This window comes from Acipenser ruthenus, chromosome 3 (genome assembly GCF_902713425.1).
Source record: "Acipenser ruthenus chromosome 3, fAciRut3.2 maternal haplotype, whole genome shotgun sequence".
NCBI classification, from domain to species: Eukaryota; Metazoa; Chordata; class Actinopteri; order Acipenseriformes; family Acipenseridae; genus Acipenser; species Acipenser ruthenus.
This window is the reverse complement of record NC_081191.1, coordinates 19,038,142-19,058,290: the sequence shown is the minus strand read 5'-3', so window position 1 is coordinate 19,058,290 and position 20,149 is coordinate 19,038,142. Positions and strand designations below refer to the sequence as shown.

Genomic DNA, 20,149 nt, shown 5'->3' with positions numbered 1-20,149 from the left:
CCATTGATGTGTGTTTAATGAGGGAAACCATACAGGGAGCCTGTCAGTGTTTTACAGCTTTTACAACACAATCATCTGGGGATTTTCAAATAATATCTAAATTATTATTCCCATTTTTTTTAAATCACAATGCTCCACTCAGAGTTTTCGTGACCAACAATTGTCAGCATGAGTAATTAAATGTATACCACAAAATAGATGTCTGGTGCTGCAGTTATTTTTATTAATTTTCCAATTTTGGAATGTCCCAATTTTTATTCAGCCACTGCAACCCCTGAACTAACTCGGGAGAGACGAAGAGGAGAACTTGCGTCCTCCGAAACGAGTGCCGGCAGCCAACCCCCCCCTCCCCCATTCTACAAGCCTGCCGTGCAGTCATATCCCTGAACTTTTCTTTTAATGTTGCTTAGATAAAATTGTAAAAACTATTAAACGCTGACAGGATGAGCATAAGGTTTCAAAAAATTATGGGGGGAAAAAAACGTGTGTTATATACGACAGAGATGCTTCACAAAGTTCATTTTTAATGAATTAAAACACTTAAATGTGACACACGATTAAATCACCCGCTATTGTATACGTTGAATATATATATATTTTAATAGTTACCGTCCAACCCTGTTTGCAAAAACGAGGTAGTAAACACTTGCATCAGTAACACAACAAAAAACATGGTGAAAACTTTCAAAAGTATGGTTAACAAACCATCTGTCTTGTGGAATGTCTGGGTTAACTTGTGCAAGAGTTGTTCCTGAAATAACAAATGGGTTTTGTATACATTTTGTTTTACTCCGTATATATTGCATTTTTTTTTATGAGCAATGTCAGAAACAGCACTTTACTACATGCATTTAATAGCTATTTATATCATTTGTTTTATCTTTTATATTTTACATTTCAAATCAGCTTTGTTTTATATATGTACACACACATTTTACAGTGACATTTAAAACGTGTAGCTGTAAATTATTTTAAATTCATCTCGGAGTTAGTATCCTCTCCATTTATTTTATCAATAATTGCTCAAATTAATTATTTAGTTAGTAATTTTAGCAGCTACTTTTATCCAAAGCGACTGACAGAGGCTAGGGGATGAACTACGCATCACAACTACTGCTGCAGAGTCACTTACAATAGGACCTTTTACGTTTCATCCGAAGGACAGAGCACAAGGAGGTTAAACTTGCTCAGGGTCACACACAGCGAGTCAATGGCTGAGCTGGGATTTGAAGCCCCTTTCTTTAACCACTGGATCACCAAGCCTCCTACGTTCCCTGCCCAAAACACAAAGGCTAAGACAACTACATATCGCACCTCCTTCTTGAATAACCTTAGCCATCTTATCTTGTGTAATGTGATATTTTTTTTTCAAATCTTCTAATTATAATGTTTATTTGGTTCTTGTTGCCCTTTTTATCTAGATGTGTGGACTTAAGCCCAATTCTGGAGTTTTCTATTGGACATTAGTTTTAGTTATGTTCTATATTTGAGTTATTTCCCACTGTGTTTTATTGTAGAGTAACACTATGTTTTCTGGTAGTTAATAAAAAAGCAAGTATGTCAATAACACAATCCCCCACCACAGCTGTAAATTTTAGAATTGGAGATATCCGTATGATGAATATGTTAATGACTATGACACATCAACAGTTTGTACAGAGTAGCACAGAATAAGAATTAGCAATGCAGTGTTTAATCACCATTTGATATGCATTCCAGATGTATTAAAAAATGTTGGTGTGACATAAACAGATGGCTGAACAGACACCTCCATATATAGTTAGTTCAAATAAATATAACGTTATGAAATAGAATCTTTTCTTGCATACAAAATGTGGTTACTTCCAGATGCTGTCTGTCAACTCCACTTGTTGCTGTAAAACTAAAAAAAAATATTCCACCTATAATGGAGTAAAACAATATTAGACACACTAATGTACCTTTCCAATACCAAATAAGTTCCTCCCATAGTAATAAATAAGAGTGGGGGGGTATCAAACTTGTGCTATTGTGTATGTGTCCTTTGTGGGTTAAAAAGTAGTGGTGACAAAGGACAGACATGTTGTGTTTAATGTATTTTAATGTATCTCTGATTTGTACTTCTTCAGTAAAAATCGCTATTCCAGGCTTCTAGAAAATCCCCCATCCCCAATCTCCGATTCTAATGTCCATGCGGTATATTCAACACAACTCAACAGGACCCTATTAGCAAGTGTTTGGGGTGAATGCATGCTTTCTCAAAAGTAGAAGTGTAAATATGCATTGGGTTAGGTGTGTTATGCATGCTAAAAACTTCAAATGTATAGCCTATAACTAGGTATAGTTTTCTCTGTGTATTTTGTGCCTGGCCTGGACATATTGTATGAGCTCCTTCATACGGTATTTTTTTTTTTTTTCAGTCAGTGGCCAAAATGAATCACAAATGTCTTGTTTATTTAGAATGGATGTTGATTTAGTGTTTCTGAGTGCAGTGGCCAATACAATTTAATTTTAAATGATTTTAAGATGATGTAGAAGATAGAGGAAGGCGACGGTCCTTTGCTATGATTTAACCTTTGGAAGTGATTAGATTAAACATTAACTGAAGGACTGTGCAGAAGATTCTAAGTGCTTTGGATTGTGTTTTGATAGTAGACACTTTTAGGCCAGCTGCTGAAACCTTCCAGCTATTTCTGTAACAGTCAGGGCAAATTAAACCATCAAAGCTCTAATTTGAAATTAAACGAAACTGAAGCAATTTCAACATGTCTTGGTGGAGGTTCATTACCATATACATTAAAATAATTGAAGATGCCCGTGTCACCCAACAAACCTAACAGATGTAACCAAGCTACTAAACCCTGGAGGTGAAAGCCCAGCCTGGGAAATCTCAACCTGGACTTGCTGGATGTCTGACCAATAGTGGTTGGCGATGAGACAAACAAGCCCCAGCCAACTTTTCTCCTTAACCCAATGTAGCCAAGATTGACAACTTGGAGCAAGCTGAAATAGAATCCTGCTCAAACGATGCATTCCAAAGGGCGGTGCTTTTTCTAGGGTGGGATGCAGCTTGAACGAGTTTACCATTCATTGTCCTTATTCAAAAAATTCCATAAGAAAGTATCAGTTGAGTAATTAATTGGTAAGGATAATCTTAAATTATTTGTTGTTTCACCAAAATAAGAGATGCCAAAGCACCATTTGAAATGGGTCTGATAGTTTACAATATTCATTTTGGATAAAAGTATCAAACAGGATAAATATGTCATGTGATAGAATACACAGAGAAAGCATCAACAAGTAACCTTGAATTGTCCAATGTCTTTAAAGCCTTTGGTAGCATGTTGTTCATGTCAGTTGGCATGGTTTTGATCTGAGGACCTTGACCCTGGGTTATTAAGGCTACCAAACCTGCATATATAATACATTTTTTTATTTGTTTATTAATGCAGGTTTTTTTCCTTTTTTTTGTATTGTACATTACATTTATATAATGAGGAAATAGGGATGAATGAGAATCCTATTGTGCACAGAAGTTTGTCATTCCTACACTATTAATAGCAATACCTGGAATGGCTCAAACTGTGAAGACAGTCTTAGTGCCATTGGAAGCCTGTTTGCTTTTGGATGTCATGTCCAAAAGTAGACCAAGGCTGCAGATTAAAAGTTGAAGTATAAAATACTGTGTGATTTATTTATTTATTTATTTATTTATTTATTTAAACATGTATTTCAGAAGTGCTTTATATACTGAATCTTAATGCTTGTATTTTTAATGTTTCCTTTCAGATTTTGTTTAACCAGGACCTTGGGGAGCCGTTTATAATAATTAACAGCCTTTGTTATGTGAACTGTGGCAGCCACTCCATCGAGGTACTTCTCCTTAGAATTAAGAAGGATGAATTGGATGTGAAAGGAAGTGGGTTCTGTGTATCAATTGAATGGCTCACTATAACTAATATCAGTGGACAGGGTAAGTCTTCAACAAGGTTTCTCTTTTTTTTTTTTTTTAATTTCAAGGATAAACTGCAATGCCTTACATCTGTTCTTGTGATATATATGACCAGTGCATTTGTTTCATTATATTTTATGGAACTTATTTGAATTTTATAATAAATAACCTGTTACTTATCGGTGTGTCTACAAAAAAATAATGTGGAATTAAAAATCCCTTACTTTATTCTATATGGTAATTGTGTTGCCCATTTCTCAATGTTCCGTGGCCATCTGCTTTATGGTAGTCCCCTGAAATGGAACCACTAGATCCCTGACTTGCCACATTTCACCAGATATCTGGGATTTCCCTCAAATGTTTGTGCATTGGTAGTATCTCGGCAGAAACACCAGCATTTTGATACATTGGGTCTGATTTGTTAAGATGTTAATAGCATCAAATGGTGGTTATCATTTAAATTGATCTGACTGGGGTTTTTTAATGCACTATTTCCAAGCATGTGCTTAATGCAGAAAAGGTACATTTTCAGGTCACCGTTACTGTACTTCTGCAGACCCAAGCAGAAGTGTTTTTTACTAAATATATTACGTTTCACGTAGCTTTTAGTATCATGCACAAATTTTATATTTAAAAATGTTCAACATTAACATGGGTTCACTGAAAACTCCATATGTCTGCAAATAAGGAAGCTAGGAAACTGATTTTTGGGATTACAAAGGAGAAACAATTCCACTAAAATTATTACTGAAGCATAGTAATGGTACTTGCTACGGTTTTCCATTTTGAAGGTGATTTTGGTAAATGAAATTTACCGAAATATCACAGCACAGAATCCAGCATAAACAAAAACATTTTTTTAAAGTTACTTGAAGAAGGAATTGCATATAAAATATGAAATAAAAAAAGTAAACTAGGTGGCTAATGGTAAATCCTAAATTGCTAATCATTTTTTCAATCATTAAGCACCAAAACGGCATTCTCCCACTGCTACAAAGATGAGTAGCCAATATCATAGCAGCTAATATGAAAAAAGTCCATATATTTGTAGGAGTGTAAGTCTGTGTCGGAGGTATACAAATTATCATCTGTGCAACTGCACTATCAACTAAAACAGATGCCATTAGAATCCTCAAACCTATTATACTGTAGCTTTGTTTTGTTACCGTGGACTGTAAAGTTTTTTTCAAAGGTTTTCAAATGTGTTGTAAGACAATTGTGGCAGATCTCTCACAATTTTTAGTATACCAATATTAACGATTAGAAAGGCAAGTGCCTTTATTACATGTAACCTATTGGTGATTAGTAATGACATGGCTTTGAAAGGCCAGGGAGCTGTGTTGGTGTAGTTGTCTTCTATAAGGTGACAAATGTGTTGAATTGCATCTGCTTTTTAACTTCTTCCCATGTGAAGCGGGTCATTATGGATTCTGACCCGTCGGTGAGATTAGATGAGGTTAAAAGCTCTAACTCTGAATGCAGATGAGCCTGGCTCTTTTGAACAGTTGTTATGAGAGACTTGCTTGCTGTGGGTGTGGTCGCCAGTTTGCATGCCTGTGGTCTTGTTCTTTTTTTACTGAGAGAGGAACCACTGTCTCCATACCTGTGCATTTGAAACAAAACAGTTACTGTAGCTACCAGAATAATGTGAGAACAAATTACAGGGCTGTTTTAATAATAATAATCAGTTTTTTTAGCTTGTGTCATAGATATCCCTGATAGTAACATAAATACTAAACTTTTTTCATTTTTAGCAAATTCAGTTTCAATTTTTATTTGTGTGCTCTTGAAAATGGGTTCACTTCCCGAGTATTACATTTAATCATTTGATCTTACTTGTTGGAATGAGCATTTGATAATTTTTCTACCTGCAGTAGAGGTTACATTTCTCTGACTGTGTATGGGTTTCACATTAAGAAAAATAAACAGTATGATTGATATTTCTTTGAACTGAAACATATTCAGAAGTACAGGAACTCACTAGTATAATTTCTTATTCAAACTGACAGCTCCATAACCATACTTTTTTTTTTTTTTTTTAAACCACACCTTTACTTACAACACAATACACATTTGTTACATTATACACTGCTTTTGTAAGGCTTACATTTTCAAAATATCAGATCAATTGATCTTGCTGTGCTAACCATTTGTCAGGCAGTGCCATTGTAGCTAAACCTCTGCCATTGAGCAGCAGGACAAATTATCAACAAATATTGCATCATGTTCCCATTAGAACATATTTTTTGACAAATTAAAAGAAATTCTTTCTTTTTTCAGAAATACGATAACAAAATCTAAATGTCATTACAGTTTTACATATATCTACTTAACTACTTAAATGTGGCATAAATTGTATCATTTTATTTTATAGAAACCAATACTTGGAGGTTTAACAATATTTGTGTCTTTCTTTTTAGATTGACTGTGGGCATACACACCGCCGGCCCCCCCCCCCCCCCCCCCCCCCCCCCAAAAAATAAAAGAAAAGAACGGCCAAGTCAAAATTGAAGCACATCAACAGACGGAAAGGAACATGAAATGAACAGCAATGTTAAAAACGAGCCCATTTAATGTCTGTTTTAACCAATTTAGCATGATTGCGTTGTAGCTAGCTGTCAGTTGTTGAATATTTTGAAATACAGTATACCCTCGCTATAACGCCCTTCATTATAACGAACCTGACCCTGCCTGGACCCCAAATAAAAATAAAAAAAGATAATATTGTAACGTATATTATGTGAGGTCTCTGAAGTACAGGAACGTTTGGAGTCGGAGCGGCTGTGTGTCGCATCGGTCGAAGTTAGTCAAAAAGCACTGTGTTTTTTGGCTTGTTCAGCAACCGTGCGCAAAGCAAAATTGATTAAAGAAAAACGTTTGACGTCGGGTTGATTTGGAATAAATGATCAGTTTGGGGTTCTTGCATGTTGGATTAAGATTTGGTGCACTTTGAAACGATTCATGTTAGATTTGATTTTGAATAAAAGTTTAGCTTCAATTTGGGATTTTTGCTTTTTGTACTGCGTTTTAATTCTTTAACGAATTAGATAAAGGCAGAACACTGCATACATGAGATGAACAGGTACATGTAATTCTACTTTTATTCACAATCTCATCTCATTAACTTAATCCAACAGTTTTACCGTTCATTTTGATTGTCCTTTTGCTGCAACGAACCCCTCAATATAACGCGCGAAGGTGTACTGTACATCTACTCTCTCGCCAAGAATGATTTTATTGCGTACACTACCACTTCCTATGGTTTATTATTTTTTTTTATTTTTTTCCGGAGAATTTGGGGTACGCTGTTTGCGTATGCTTAGCGGCGGGCTTGATTTGTGGGCAACATCATGGAAACAGGGTTTGGAATACTATACCTAAAACCTGCAAAGTTTACAGGTTTTCCGCAGACTTGCAGGAAATAATTATAACATTTGCCAAATTACCCTCCGCTACTTAGGGATTGATTTACAAAGCTGAACACTTAACCGGTTTTGGTTTAAACGTGTACCGCTTCTGCATTATATTCAGATAGTGTTTCTAATGCCACATTTTAAGCTTTCCTTTTTTTTCAGTTTCTAGTGATTTTGTATTTGCTAAGTAAATTCTATACCCAGGATTGTGACTCTGAATGTGCTACACTATTCAATGTTTTGTGTATAGTAAAGCTTCTCCTGGAACACTGTAACTTGAGTTCTGTTTATGATGATATAAACCAGATCTAAACCATGCTGTGGAATGAGTTTTTGCCCCCTTTGACATAGTTGTTTACTGACAGAATAAGAAATGGAAAAGGAAAACTGCTGTTTTGGGGGGGGGGGGGGGGGTTTGAGACTGGGGAATAATTTACATTTTCAGCTCCATGTGTGCTTTATTTCCACCACTGCAGTGATCATTTTTATATCAATTTGCCTTTTTTGATTATTTACAAACAGTTAGGGAAGGGAAATACTTATTTGGATTACAAGTACATTTTGTATTGTGTCCCCTCCTCTTCATAAACGGTTATCGATCATAGAATGTTTGAAAGTGAATTGTTCATGACATTTACGGCAAATAAGACTGAAATGTTAATTACTCATGTACTTTCGTTGGCTGAGAGGGACATCATGATTTATAACCCATTAAACAGTAACTCACATTTGTATGAATCATGTTTTTGGAGTCACGTTGGGGAATTTGAAGAAATATGTTTGTTCATTCGATCCACATCATAACAAATGACGATACCCATTAGTGTTCTGTTTCTGGGCGCTCTCCCTTGGGATGGGGGACTGTTGGGCGTTAAGGAAAAAAACAAAAAACTGATAATGCCTTGAGGAAAACCTTTTACCACCTGAATCTTCTTGAAGAAGCTCAAAGATTGACAGTGTCTGACGGATGGAAAGGCTATTAAAAAGGGATAATAGATAACTTGTATTCATAATTTGTATGTTAATGCATGACATTTTTAAATGTGTAATGCACTCTGTATAGAGTACACATAGAATGCTCTCACTGGCATGTGAAATAGTGTAGTATATTCAATCAAATGGCTTTACTTGGCCTCTATTAGCATATTAAAGGTCAGTCAAAGCACAGAATCATATGTTCTGAGGTAAAGCCAAGTCAAACAAGTGAATTAAATGCTATTTAGAACAATATCTAATTAAGAAATTGACAGCATCAATCCATGGTTTTCTACCATGTTATGCGCTATTAGTTTGTAAACATGTCGTACAAATGTGTTTTACTGTGTGCAAAATCAAGTAGTTAAATATAGCATACTAAAGCTAAAATCTGAGTTACTCTAGCATTGAAAAGGGTTAAAGAAAATCTAATTTTGAGATGCTCTCAGTGGATGTATTGAAACATTTTGCTTGTTTGAGTAATGATGAGCATGAATGTGTCTAGCAGCCAAACTAAAACACTGTGACCCCCAAGTATGAAAACAAAAATATTAGAATCGTTTTTTTTTTGTTTTTTTTTAATGATGTATATGAAATTCCCTTAACATGTTTTAAACAGATGAAGAAAAGAAGTATGCCATATCCAAGAGACGAGTGCTGCAAGGAAAGTCTGTTCCTCACTATGCCGCCATTGAACCTGAGGGGGGCGGCCTAATGATTGCATCAGACAAACCCTTCAGATTCACCCAAGTCGATGGTAAACAAGTTGAAGAGACTTTTGAGGAGACTATGGATGTTGATGAAAAAAGAGGTATGGACATTTTAGTCTAACATGTCTTAGTTAGAAATGTACAATATATTAATTGTTTGTACACACACTGCACCCTTTTTAAAGCCCTCCTTGGTTTTCAAATGCAATGTAAACTGGGCTCTTTGATTCCTCTGAATAAGTGCTATGTGCACCTGAACATTGTTGCTGATCAAGTCCAAATTTAGTGTGCCTGAAAATGTTCATAAAGGATCACATACACAATTGCAGAAAAAAAGGTTACTTTTATTGAACAAATAACTTTTAATTGTCAGTGTTTTATAGTTTATCTGGACAGTGCCAGATATCTGAATGGAGCAATATTACTGAACTGTCCGCGTCTCGGTTTGTTGTTAAATTTATTATTAATTATTAGACAAATGTAAATGTAGGCAAATTGGGATGCTGTGTTATTGCAAAACCATTTTTATTTGGTCAGCTACATTTCTTGTATTTAAAAACATATAAATAAGATACACCACCCACTTGATATATTGCGGGTGTCGGTGTCCAAAATAAATCCGCTATATATCGAGGGCCACGATGTAGCGAGAGACCCATAGAAAAACAAATAGGCTAACAAATAAATACTGTACAACCACTCCTTCGGGGGCTTCAGGGTCCAGTATAAATCCTCTACGCAACCTTCTTTCTCATTTTTCATATAAAAAAGCTACACAACATTTTAATTTGTACTACAGAGGTTAATTGCTTCTTATCAGCTTAAGTCTCCAATTAATTTCATGAGCCTTTCTCTTCTCAAATGCACAAACCCGCTGCATTGAAAGAATCCATTCCCAACATAGGAGGCTTGTTGCTAGGGAGCTGACGTCACTGCCCTGTGACTTTTGCTAGCGATTTGCTGCCACAAGTGAACACCTTGTTGGCTAAAATAAAAACTGCTTCAGCAAGTATATATTTAATTTGCTTTGTGTTATTGATAACAGTACGATATTAAATGCTTAGTTTTGTATATTTTTGTTTGTGCAGTACAAAATAAAACTAACAGTAATTCTAAGTGAAATTACCTATATGTTAGTCCCCACGGAAATCCGCAGTAAAATTTCCTAAAATCTGCAACGAGAAGTGTTTTCTGCAAAATTCTGCGGCAATCACTGTTTAATAAGTATAAATAAATAAAAGTAAGTCACAGTTTTTTAAATTCATTTTTATTTATTTTTTTTAAATTAAATCGCATTACTAAAATCTGAAGGGGAAAAAAAAACAGAACAAACATGTTTGCCATTTTATGGAAAAACTACTTTTTTTAAAAACTCTTACAACACTGACTATTTGATGCCATTTTTAAAAAATATACATAAAACATATGACCCATATTTAATCACATTAGTAATATTTGCCTAGCAGAGTAAGAGTGTAGTGGTGCTCTGGGATTCAAATTAGCATTGGTACATTTTACAAATGTGTACTAGGATTGGAGCATTTTTGTACAAATGTAACCGGGTATTTTTTTTTAGAAACATTTGTTGTTCACCAAAATGTTGTAATTTTAAAACGTATCCACATCAAGACAGCACGTAGAAATAGTTTGGAAGCTGTGACAGGCGACACTGATTGGCTGATAAACTAGCTGTTTTGTTTCTTTGACCAAGACCACAGTGTGAAAGTGCTACCATCACATACCACAAAACAAACAGGAAAGTAACAATTAAAAAAAAAAAAAGAGGATTTTCACAAAATGTTAAGTTATCCCAAGTAATAGGATAATATATAATATAGTTCACCGCCCCTTTCCTTTTTGAGCATTCATGTTACTAAACCATGTACAAAAAATTTCTAAAATCTGGAAGAAAAAAAAACAACAGAACAAACATGTTTGCCATATTTTATGGAAATCAAAGAAGAAGAAAATACAATAAAGCAAAGAGTTAACTTTTTTTTTTTAACTTTTACAACACTGACTTGGATGCCATTTTTTAAAGTTTGGATTGAGCTGATTGGGTTAAAAAGCCACGTTTTCCTTTCTGTTGCATATTAAGTCCTTCGATTTGTGCGCACGCAAATATATTTAGTTTACCTGGAAAATGCTGCATATGCATCCCCATTATTTCTCCTGTTTTTGTAAATACGGAGGATCGCCAAAGTGCTTTGCTAAGTCTATTCACCTGCTTAACTTGGAATTTTTTTTGTTTCATTGAGCCCTTATAAAGTAGTTTTACTTTTACATCCATTTTCTGACTGAAGATTTAAAATTTTACAGAAATCTGGGTAAGTAGTCATTGGTCAATTTTTAACCCTTGTATTACAAATCCTAAACAACTAACAGTTCCTAACACTGCTCAGGCAGCTCAGCTTTTGGATGTGTCTGCATCTTCTTGTTTCTGTGTGATAATTGTTGTTTTTGCTCCTGGTCTCTTTGACAGAAATGTACTGCTTGGTGTACAGTCAGGTAAAAAGGGTAGAAAAGGGCAATGAAGTCATGACAGAATATGAATAGAATTGGTACAGCTGGTAGGCCTTGACATTATAGCTGGAAATAACTTGGCAGTTGCAGTGCAATTTGACATTCTTGGTATATTTTCATTAAGCGCTTATATTGGAAACATCATATTTGACAGGGTCGATTGAAGTGTTATTGTAGAGCGGAAAACTAGTAATTGTGTGAAGTCCTTCCTTCAGTCAAAATCAGTTTTCTGACAAAAGCTAGGCCTTTTCATCTGATTTGTCATTTATTTTAAGGTTCCTCTGAATAATCTGAAGCCTAGAGTATATTAATAGATGTTGACAGTATGCATATAATTTATTTTTATTTTCATGAAACGCAGGTGTCTGGGCAAAACTTGGCCAACAACACAACGTATTAGAAATCCATCCTAATTTGTCAAATAAATGTTAGTGTAGTTCAATACGTGTTTCTAAAATAAATTCCTGACAGGATTGTTTCTTGTAAATTCTTAAACTGCAATCCCAATCTGCTTTTTAACTTTTGTTACTGGACTCAGTCTTCTATATTTTTCATATCAACAAAAAAACACACACCTCTTGTTAACTGCAATCTGCCTATTCCTTTCATTGCCCCTTTCCATGCTATTTCTCTGTCCATTGCTCTTCCTGACAGTGGAAACTTGTGGGTAATTCTTTACCTTGTCACCGTGGTTACCTTGAGAATGATGTTGTTTTAATAAAAAAATTCAAGCAAATAATTTAGAAAACACTTGTCAAAATGACATTGGTAACTTGCTTACTCTTTTTTCTTAACTCCGTTCCATGTCTATCGTCAATTATTTTACTTCCCTGCACCCCCATTCTACACGTTTATAAGCATAGACTGCAAGAGGCAATACTGACGATTTTTTATATATTGCTTCTGCTATACTTCCCTCAAACATCTTCAGTTAAAAATGCATACATTTACAGCAACTGTAGGCAAGCTGAAACCCATAAGTTATTATATTTTATAACAATGTGTGAGGCTTATATTTGGTCAGTGGATTGAGAAGTTATAATTGATCAAATTAATAAATAAATGCTCCTAAGGGTGTAACAAAGCAAAGCCTGAGGCAAACCAGACTTACTTGATTTGAACAAGGTATGGGAAGATGACCAATAATTATGCTAATCACAGGCAGGATGAGTGCCATTTTAAAAACGGTATAGGCTAGATTGCAATTATAAAATCATTCTTCTAACATTGCTCACAGTCATAGATAGGATTCATTCAGTTGTTTAAATTGCAGTGTTTCCCCTTGAAAATCACATAGGCCCGGTGGCGGTAGGGGTGTCATCTGTGCAGCTTATTTTTCATGGCTTGGAGAAAAAAACAGCCATGGCCTTCTGATAATCATATTTGGAAACTGGAAGTCGGTAAACCTCCAGGCTGTGTTTCAAACAAACACTCATGTCTTTGGTATTTAACAAGTTTGATTTGCCTTGCATAGACACTTCAACACACAAATCTTAATTCATGCAAGTGAACTGAAAATTGATCATTGGAGGAAGTGTCAAAATAAGTGAAAATACTCTCCCATGTGGATTATTAACAGCATTATACGTCTTCATTGATAATTTACACTATTCACATTGTATAATCGTTAGTTACACAAAGCATTTCCTTTAGAGTTACAAATCAATCAACCTATTTATTTTTTAGGTTGTAAACATACCATGGTCAGTTGTACAGCCAGGGGCTGTACCTGGGGTGCTTTACCCATTCCAGGGCTCTGTTTTAGATTAACTACTGGCCCCTTGGGCCACTGAGCTAGTGTTTTTACTGGCCCGGGTGCAATTTTATCAGGCCCAATATATTTATATATTTTTTCATGATGGTTTTTATTTTCAGTGTTTCTAACTGTGTATGATAACCAAAGAGAGCCCATGTCTCAAAAGAAAGTGGCTAAACAAAGCCTTTCAATATATATCTTACTTAAGCCATTTAACATGCACACATCTGTGTGCTTGTCGGAAAATGAAAATACTGTATTCAAGATTTGAAAATGTATGTGTACAAGTGATACTCATTTTTTCACAAGCAAACCTGCAACCAAGCTGTTACCTTGGTATGGGTCAGTGTAGTCAAATACACGATTACACACACACAAAAAAAAACGAATCAAATAGCATATTACATATTCGAGTGCAAAAAAAAAAAATCCTTATACATTAGCTACTAGTAGAAGCAAACGTGTCTATTTTATTTTTTCAATGCTGACGCATTCTTAAACCTGTTGACGAGCCTTAAACCCGTTGTTATTTGTATATTCAACATAAGGACCCTAATTAATTATGCAATGCTTGTAATAGCAACATTATCTTTTTGAAAATGTTACCAATTTTATTGCCTTGTTTTTAGCTAATGTTAAGATCCCTGCATGAGTTCCGCTGTGATGACTTTACACAGCAGCTTCTGCAGCTGTTGCTAGCCAGTCGTGAAACTGCTTCTGGGAGCATGGCACCGGTGAACTCTTGAATGTGTGAACTGAAATAAAATGTATGTAGCAAGTGCAGCAGTGTGGAGTAGTGGTTAGGGCTCTGGACGTTTGACCGGAGGGTTGTGCGTTCAATCCCAGGTGGGGGAACACTGCTGCTGTACCCTTGAGCAAGGTACTTTACCTAGATTGCTCCAGTAAAAACCCAACTGTAAATGAGTAATTGTATGTAAAGATAATGTGATATCTTGTAACAATTGTAAGTCGCCATGGATAAGGGCGTCTGCTAAGAAATAAATAATAATAAAAGTAATCCAAACTTGGGTAACATTGAAATTAGACAGGTAATTTTAATGTTATGATGAATATAAAGACATACTAAATGTTAAGCAGAACAACGCAGTGACTAATAAGAAAAGGCAAGATACTTGGTGTTGGAAAGGAGTTATTTTTAACTCTTGACTGCAGTTCAATGTAAAACATCTACTGTTGACTTTCTGTGAATGGATGGAGTAACGTCGACTTTTGCCCTGACCATTAAAAGTACAACCAGGTATCCTTGTTTTGAATTATTTACAGGTTATTGAATAAACAAAGTAACTTGACTTGGATTCATTTGATGTCGGTACTTGATGGCTAGTTGTAATTAGTAATGTCAAACTATTGTAATGTTGGAATGTATTTGCTATTTTGGCCAGGTTACAATATTTACACTAAGATTTTTATAAATATTATTTGTTAGAACTAAACAGATGTGGAATATGTAGGTTGCTATATGATAGGTGTTATTTTATTCTGAATACACTACAGCAAAAATTATTTGGTGTTTTGCACAATATTGTGCTACTGTTGCTTTAATTGGAAGAGATACACTGTGACGTTGCTGCTCATTGAGTTGTGTATTTTAATTCAGTAAACAAAAGGAAAAACTTGTGCCTAAGGAAATAGGGTATTGAACAAAGAAATCTAGTCTTGGACATTGTTTGTACACTTTGTGAACCCGGCTGAACTTTACCGGCTTACACTGTTATGCTGTCTGCTTGTACACACGCATTTGCCTTCTTGGGAGCGTAAGGGACCAGAGTTCGGGTAATCGAATACACAAAAATGTTGTACCTTGTGTATTCAAATAGGAAACTATTCGAAATTCCCATCCCTAATCCTAATAATAAACACTATATTAAAACAATATTCATAATACAAAATAATAACAATCCTTCTCAGAGCGTTGTCGCTTGTGTAGCCTCTCCCAAGTCAGCGCCAATCTTGCTGCGTGATACCAACGAGTCCTGGAAAGAGTGCGAATGGCATTTTTGACCTGAACACATCAGATCCCAAATCAAAAAGTTAGACAATTTTGATTGCGTATCTGGGTATCCATCGTGACATCTTACTGTGAGACTGGATATGATGTAAACGAAATGTTTAATTCGCAACAAATAAAGCTGCTGTTTTATCTGCAAGTCTGGGAAACTGATGCCAAACAAGGCAGAACATTATTTTTTTTTTTTTTATCCCCACTGTCATAATGGAGCCAGATGAAGCCTCCACTCTAAATGTTTGCCTTCATTTTTTTCTCTATAATTACTTTATGATTTAATGATTTCAGTGCTTTCTTGGATTCATGAAACGGAAGCCATGTGCACTATATATATTATACTAGTTAAATGTAACTGGCCCAGTCGGGCCTGTGGTGCTTGTGGGGAGGTGAGGCGGTGCAGGAGCCATGCAGAGCCTGTTCTGCTAAAACAAACCAGAAAACTAACTTCACATGCGCAAGTCTGACATTTATTTTTTTTCCAGTTTTGTAGGCCCGACGGCTGCCTTTTTTTTTTGCATTTACACAGAGCACACATCTTACTGTAGTCTGATTTTAAACAAATTGTTGCATGATTAATTAACATGGACAAGCTCAAATTACTTTGAGGAACTGCTTTTTGACCACATGTTGGAAAATAAAATATTACAGTAGAAACCATAACTGTTCATACTTTTGTCATATTTGAATTGTACAGCAAGAACTGTATTTGGCAAATAAATAACACTTATGGATCTGGAATAAATGTTTTAGTGCATAATGCTCTAGGCCAGGGGTAGTTTTATTTTAGTGACGGTCCAAAATTCTTGGTTACAGCATGGTCAAGGTCCAGAGCACATTTTCTCTCCCATCCCAAACTGACAAAGAAACGTAGAGCTACACAAATATAGTTTTTACACATGTTGTTGGTTTGAGAGTTCTCACTAGGTTTAAAGGAGTTTTGGGAGGAATCAAAACTGTCTCATTTTTACTAGTCTGCCTTTTTTACTGACTTGTTACTGCATGAGTTATTTTCCTGTCATAACCATAGAATTGTGTAACTAATGTATTCTTACATGTGTCTGTGTTAGCAGAGCCAAACATTGTCTTTCACCATTGCAAAAACAAAGCAAATTGTAGCAAAAAAACCAAAAACAAAACTGTAGCACAGAAGAAAAAAACTGAACTGAAAAATCACTGTGCTTTCTCTTTCAAGTGAATAAAAAATACAAACAACTTAAAATAATAAATACAGTAAATTTACATTCAGCACATTTATAATCTGCTAATCCTCAGAGTAAGTTGCAGGTTTTCCACTCCATTTTATTCGTATGATTCTGTATGACGCACGCATCCACGATGTTTAGAATTCACATCCTAGCCTTGTATTTAATGTAATATGCCTGTAGTTAATGTATTTGCATTGTAATATGCCTGTATTTAATGTATTTGCATTGTTTGTTACTGTTTGTATTTAATGTACTATGCCCTGTATTTCACTGTATTTAATGTATACGATCTTGTAAAGTGCTTTGTGATGGTGGTCCACTATGAAAGGTGCTATATGAAATAACGATTGACTGATTGACTGATTGATTGATTGATGAAGTGGCAGGTCCTCAAGGGCCTTGAGTTAAAGGTGAACTCAGCAAGAGCAATACAGAGACGCAAAGATTTGCATCAGTCAGAACAGAGCACTGATATTAATGTTAATATTAATGTTTGCCTTGGATAACGAATATCCGCGGACATAATGTGATCTGCAGATACTTAAGACGGGACACATTTTAACTGTCTCCCACAATGCATCGTAGTTAGTAATGACAAAACCAGTAACTGAGTGAGTGTGAATGTATGTGTTTGCTTACGCTTGTTATCGATATTGTTCAATTGTACCAATGAAAACATTTACCCACTCTGTCACATAGCATTCCGTGTTCCAGCTAGCTAGTTAGATGTGGATTCAAGGGATACCAGATGGCAATTCATTATTTGGAAGACTCTTGGAGAGAAAGAAAGATGATGGCTATTCTCAGCATGATGGTGGCGACAAATTTCTTCATGAAATGTTTTAATTACAAATGTGAGACTCAGAACTGGTTGGTCCTCTGTGGGTGCTGTCATGATTGATTCTGGTGGGAACAGGTGATCAGTGTAGCATTGTAGGAGCGGCAGAGGAAGGCATGCTAGCGTCTAAAGAGTCAAGGCATACTTAATTGTGTCAGACGGCGCTCTACTCATGTACTTAATGGGGACATAGTAAATGTGACTGTTTTTTGTTGCTTTTACGTTCCTTTTAATATACAAATGTTTGTTAATAGTAATGTTAAAGGTTTGCGTTTTAGTGTGTGTGTTTTTTTTTTTTTTTTTTTTTAAACCAGTACAGTTTAATTTAAGTTTTAAGTGGGCGGGAATTGGAGCTTAACTCTTAGTCACGTGTTGCAACATTGAGCACTCGGATGCTCTACGTAGGAGAGAGGTGACGTTGTCTTTGTTAAGATTTTATGTTGATTTGTAAGATCATTGATAACTATTGTGATAGTTAAGCAGATGTATGTCCCGATGTGGTGTTGTCAATCCCCAATTCTTAAACATCTCGCTGTTACTTTCTAAAACAGCAATGCCTTGCACTATTTTACATTGAACAGTATTCTAAGTATGTCATACATAACAGGATAGGTGTAAGGATACACGCAAAGTGATTTGCATGTGCAAAACCCCTGTAACGCGGCGTATATCATTTCCCAGTAAAGTCTGATTTTAGCGACCGCTAAAAATGCAGCATATGTAAAGAATGATGTTCATTTGGCGTTCTGCACCCACTATCAAATTTGCACTTTGCCATTATATTGAAATACATTCAAATGAAGAAAAGGCGGGATCAGGATACTAAGCGGGCGCAAACAATATAATATAATGTGATATGATGTAAGGATTTTGCCTTGTACTTGGGCAATTGCTGACCCTCAAAACTTTACACCTCTTACAGGGTGCAAACAATTGTAGAAGTGAGTAACTAAGAGCTGTATAAAAGCACACACCTGCAGAGACCTGTCATTGGCTTCAGGATGGCTGCTGTGGTACACTTCCTAATGTGGCGACATTTAGCTCTTGTTAAGGAGAGGCAGGAACTCGTTCGGAGAAGGGCAAGATAAAGAAGACCCTGCAGATTTAATCCCAGGGTCACTTTGTTTGGGATGCCGGAGGATGCGGTGCTAAAGCGTTATTGTCTCAATCAGCAGGTCATTCAAGACCAAATAGCTTAATTGAGGGATGAGCTAGACCTCAGCGTCAATCTAGGGAGCGCTATCCCTGCACATGTGAAAGTGCTGTGTTCTCTGCACTACTTAGCCTCTGGTTCCTTTCAGACCACAGTTGGAATGTCTGGAGGGATAGCCCAATCCACCTTTTCCAGAGTGCTAGGCAAATTTCTGGATGTCCTGCTGAAAAGGGCAGGCCAGTACTTATCCTTTCCTAAGGATACTAGCATAACTGATGCAAGTTCGGACGCTAAATAGACCGATGCGCTTATTGAGACCCTCATTATCATAATTGCGGATCATTATTTGTGCGTGTTGAGTAATTTGCATTCATTGCTCTTAAGCTTACGTAGGGCGCAGTGTAAAATAATTGCCTGGCCACAATGCAATTTGAATTTTGCATCTGCAATTATTTGCACTGCGCCTATACTTACATCTACCCCAATATGGGCAATTCACTACATATAATTAAAAATGGTATATAAAATGATTGCAGCCTCCAGCTCTTCTTTCAGATTTTGAAGAGGTCCACAATACCTTCAAAGTTGAGTAGCCCATGTCTAAATCCTTTCGGATTTCCTGGGTCACTGAAAAAGTGTCGGCCACTTTCCCCAACTCTGTGCTAATTTCCCCTTTTATCTAGGTTGTTAATGTATATATTACACTCTGATTTTATTTGGATGATGTCCCTTGAAGTAGGTGGGACTAAAACTAGAAAAGCTGTTAAAATGCATCTCTGGCCCTGATTTTCACCCATACAGGGTTTTAATGTTTATTAGGCTACTATAATGGCTGCTTATTGAATCTGCAACCTTACTGAACATGTCTTTGACACAAAAAAACTGTCTTCTTTAACCCCTACTCGTCGGACCGCTGTAATTAAGCATGATGACGCAATCTCTGCCTGGGTTGTCTCACGGCAATAGGCCGTGGGGCAATCGAATCCTTGTCATTGAATAAGGCTAGGCACGAGGAACAAACAAAATGGTGAAATTGAAAATCCGTCTACCAGTGCATATTTTGAAGTGGAAGAGAACAAGATCGAGAGGAGGCTTGTACTTGACAGTACGTACACCACACTACATATTTATTTATTTATTTATGGATTTGTTTGTTTGCTTGCTTACAGTGGTACAGTCATCCAAAAACAAAGATTCTCTATAATCCAAAGGAAATACCCCCATGGCTAATTCAAAAGCAGAAGCATCATTAGTGTGTGTGGTTGATTTTAAAGTTAATCAAATTTTAAATAAACTTTGAATTTTCTTCAAAACAATATTTTTGAAGTTTAACACAGAATCAAATCGACACATTACACCTTGAAATATCTTTTTGGTCTGACTTATGTATAGAGCTTTTTACTTTCTGTCCCTTGCACATGTAATGCCACTTGATTTACTTCCCCTTGGGGTGTCTTGTTCTTTTGTCTTTTTTCACTTACTAAGATGTCACAGTATTAGGAGGTAACTATCTCTAACTAGGAAAGTTGTAATTTTAAAATAAGAGGAAGTAGTGTTTCTAAGAAACGTATTCCTTCACCTTTGCTGTCTGTCCTGTGTTCTCTGTACCGCAGCACTGT

General features: G+C 35.9%; 1 protein-coding gene across 2 annotated transcripts in view; it reads left to right on the top strand.

Annotated features, from left to right (window-relative positions):
* The window catches only part of nudcd1 (NudC domain containing 1), an 84,264-nt gene that overhangs the window by 22,596 nt on the left and 41,519 nt on the right, over positions 1-20,149 (top strand). For both annotated transcript variants that reach the window (XM_034058817.3, XM_034058818.3), the window contains exons 4-5: positions 3,769-3,952; positions 8,939-9,130. In XM_034058817.3, the coding sequence (XP_033914708.3) occupies positions 3,769-3,952; positions 8,939-9,130 (376 nt within the window). The remainder of the gene's footprint in view (positions 1-3,768; positions 3,953-8,938; positions 9,131-20,149) is intronic.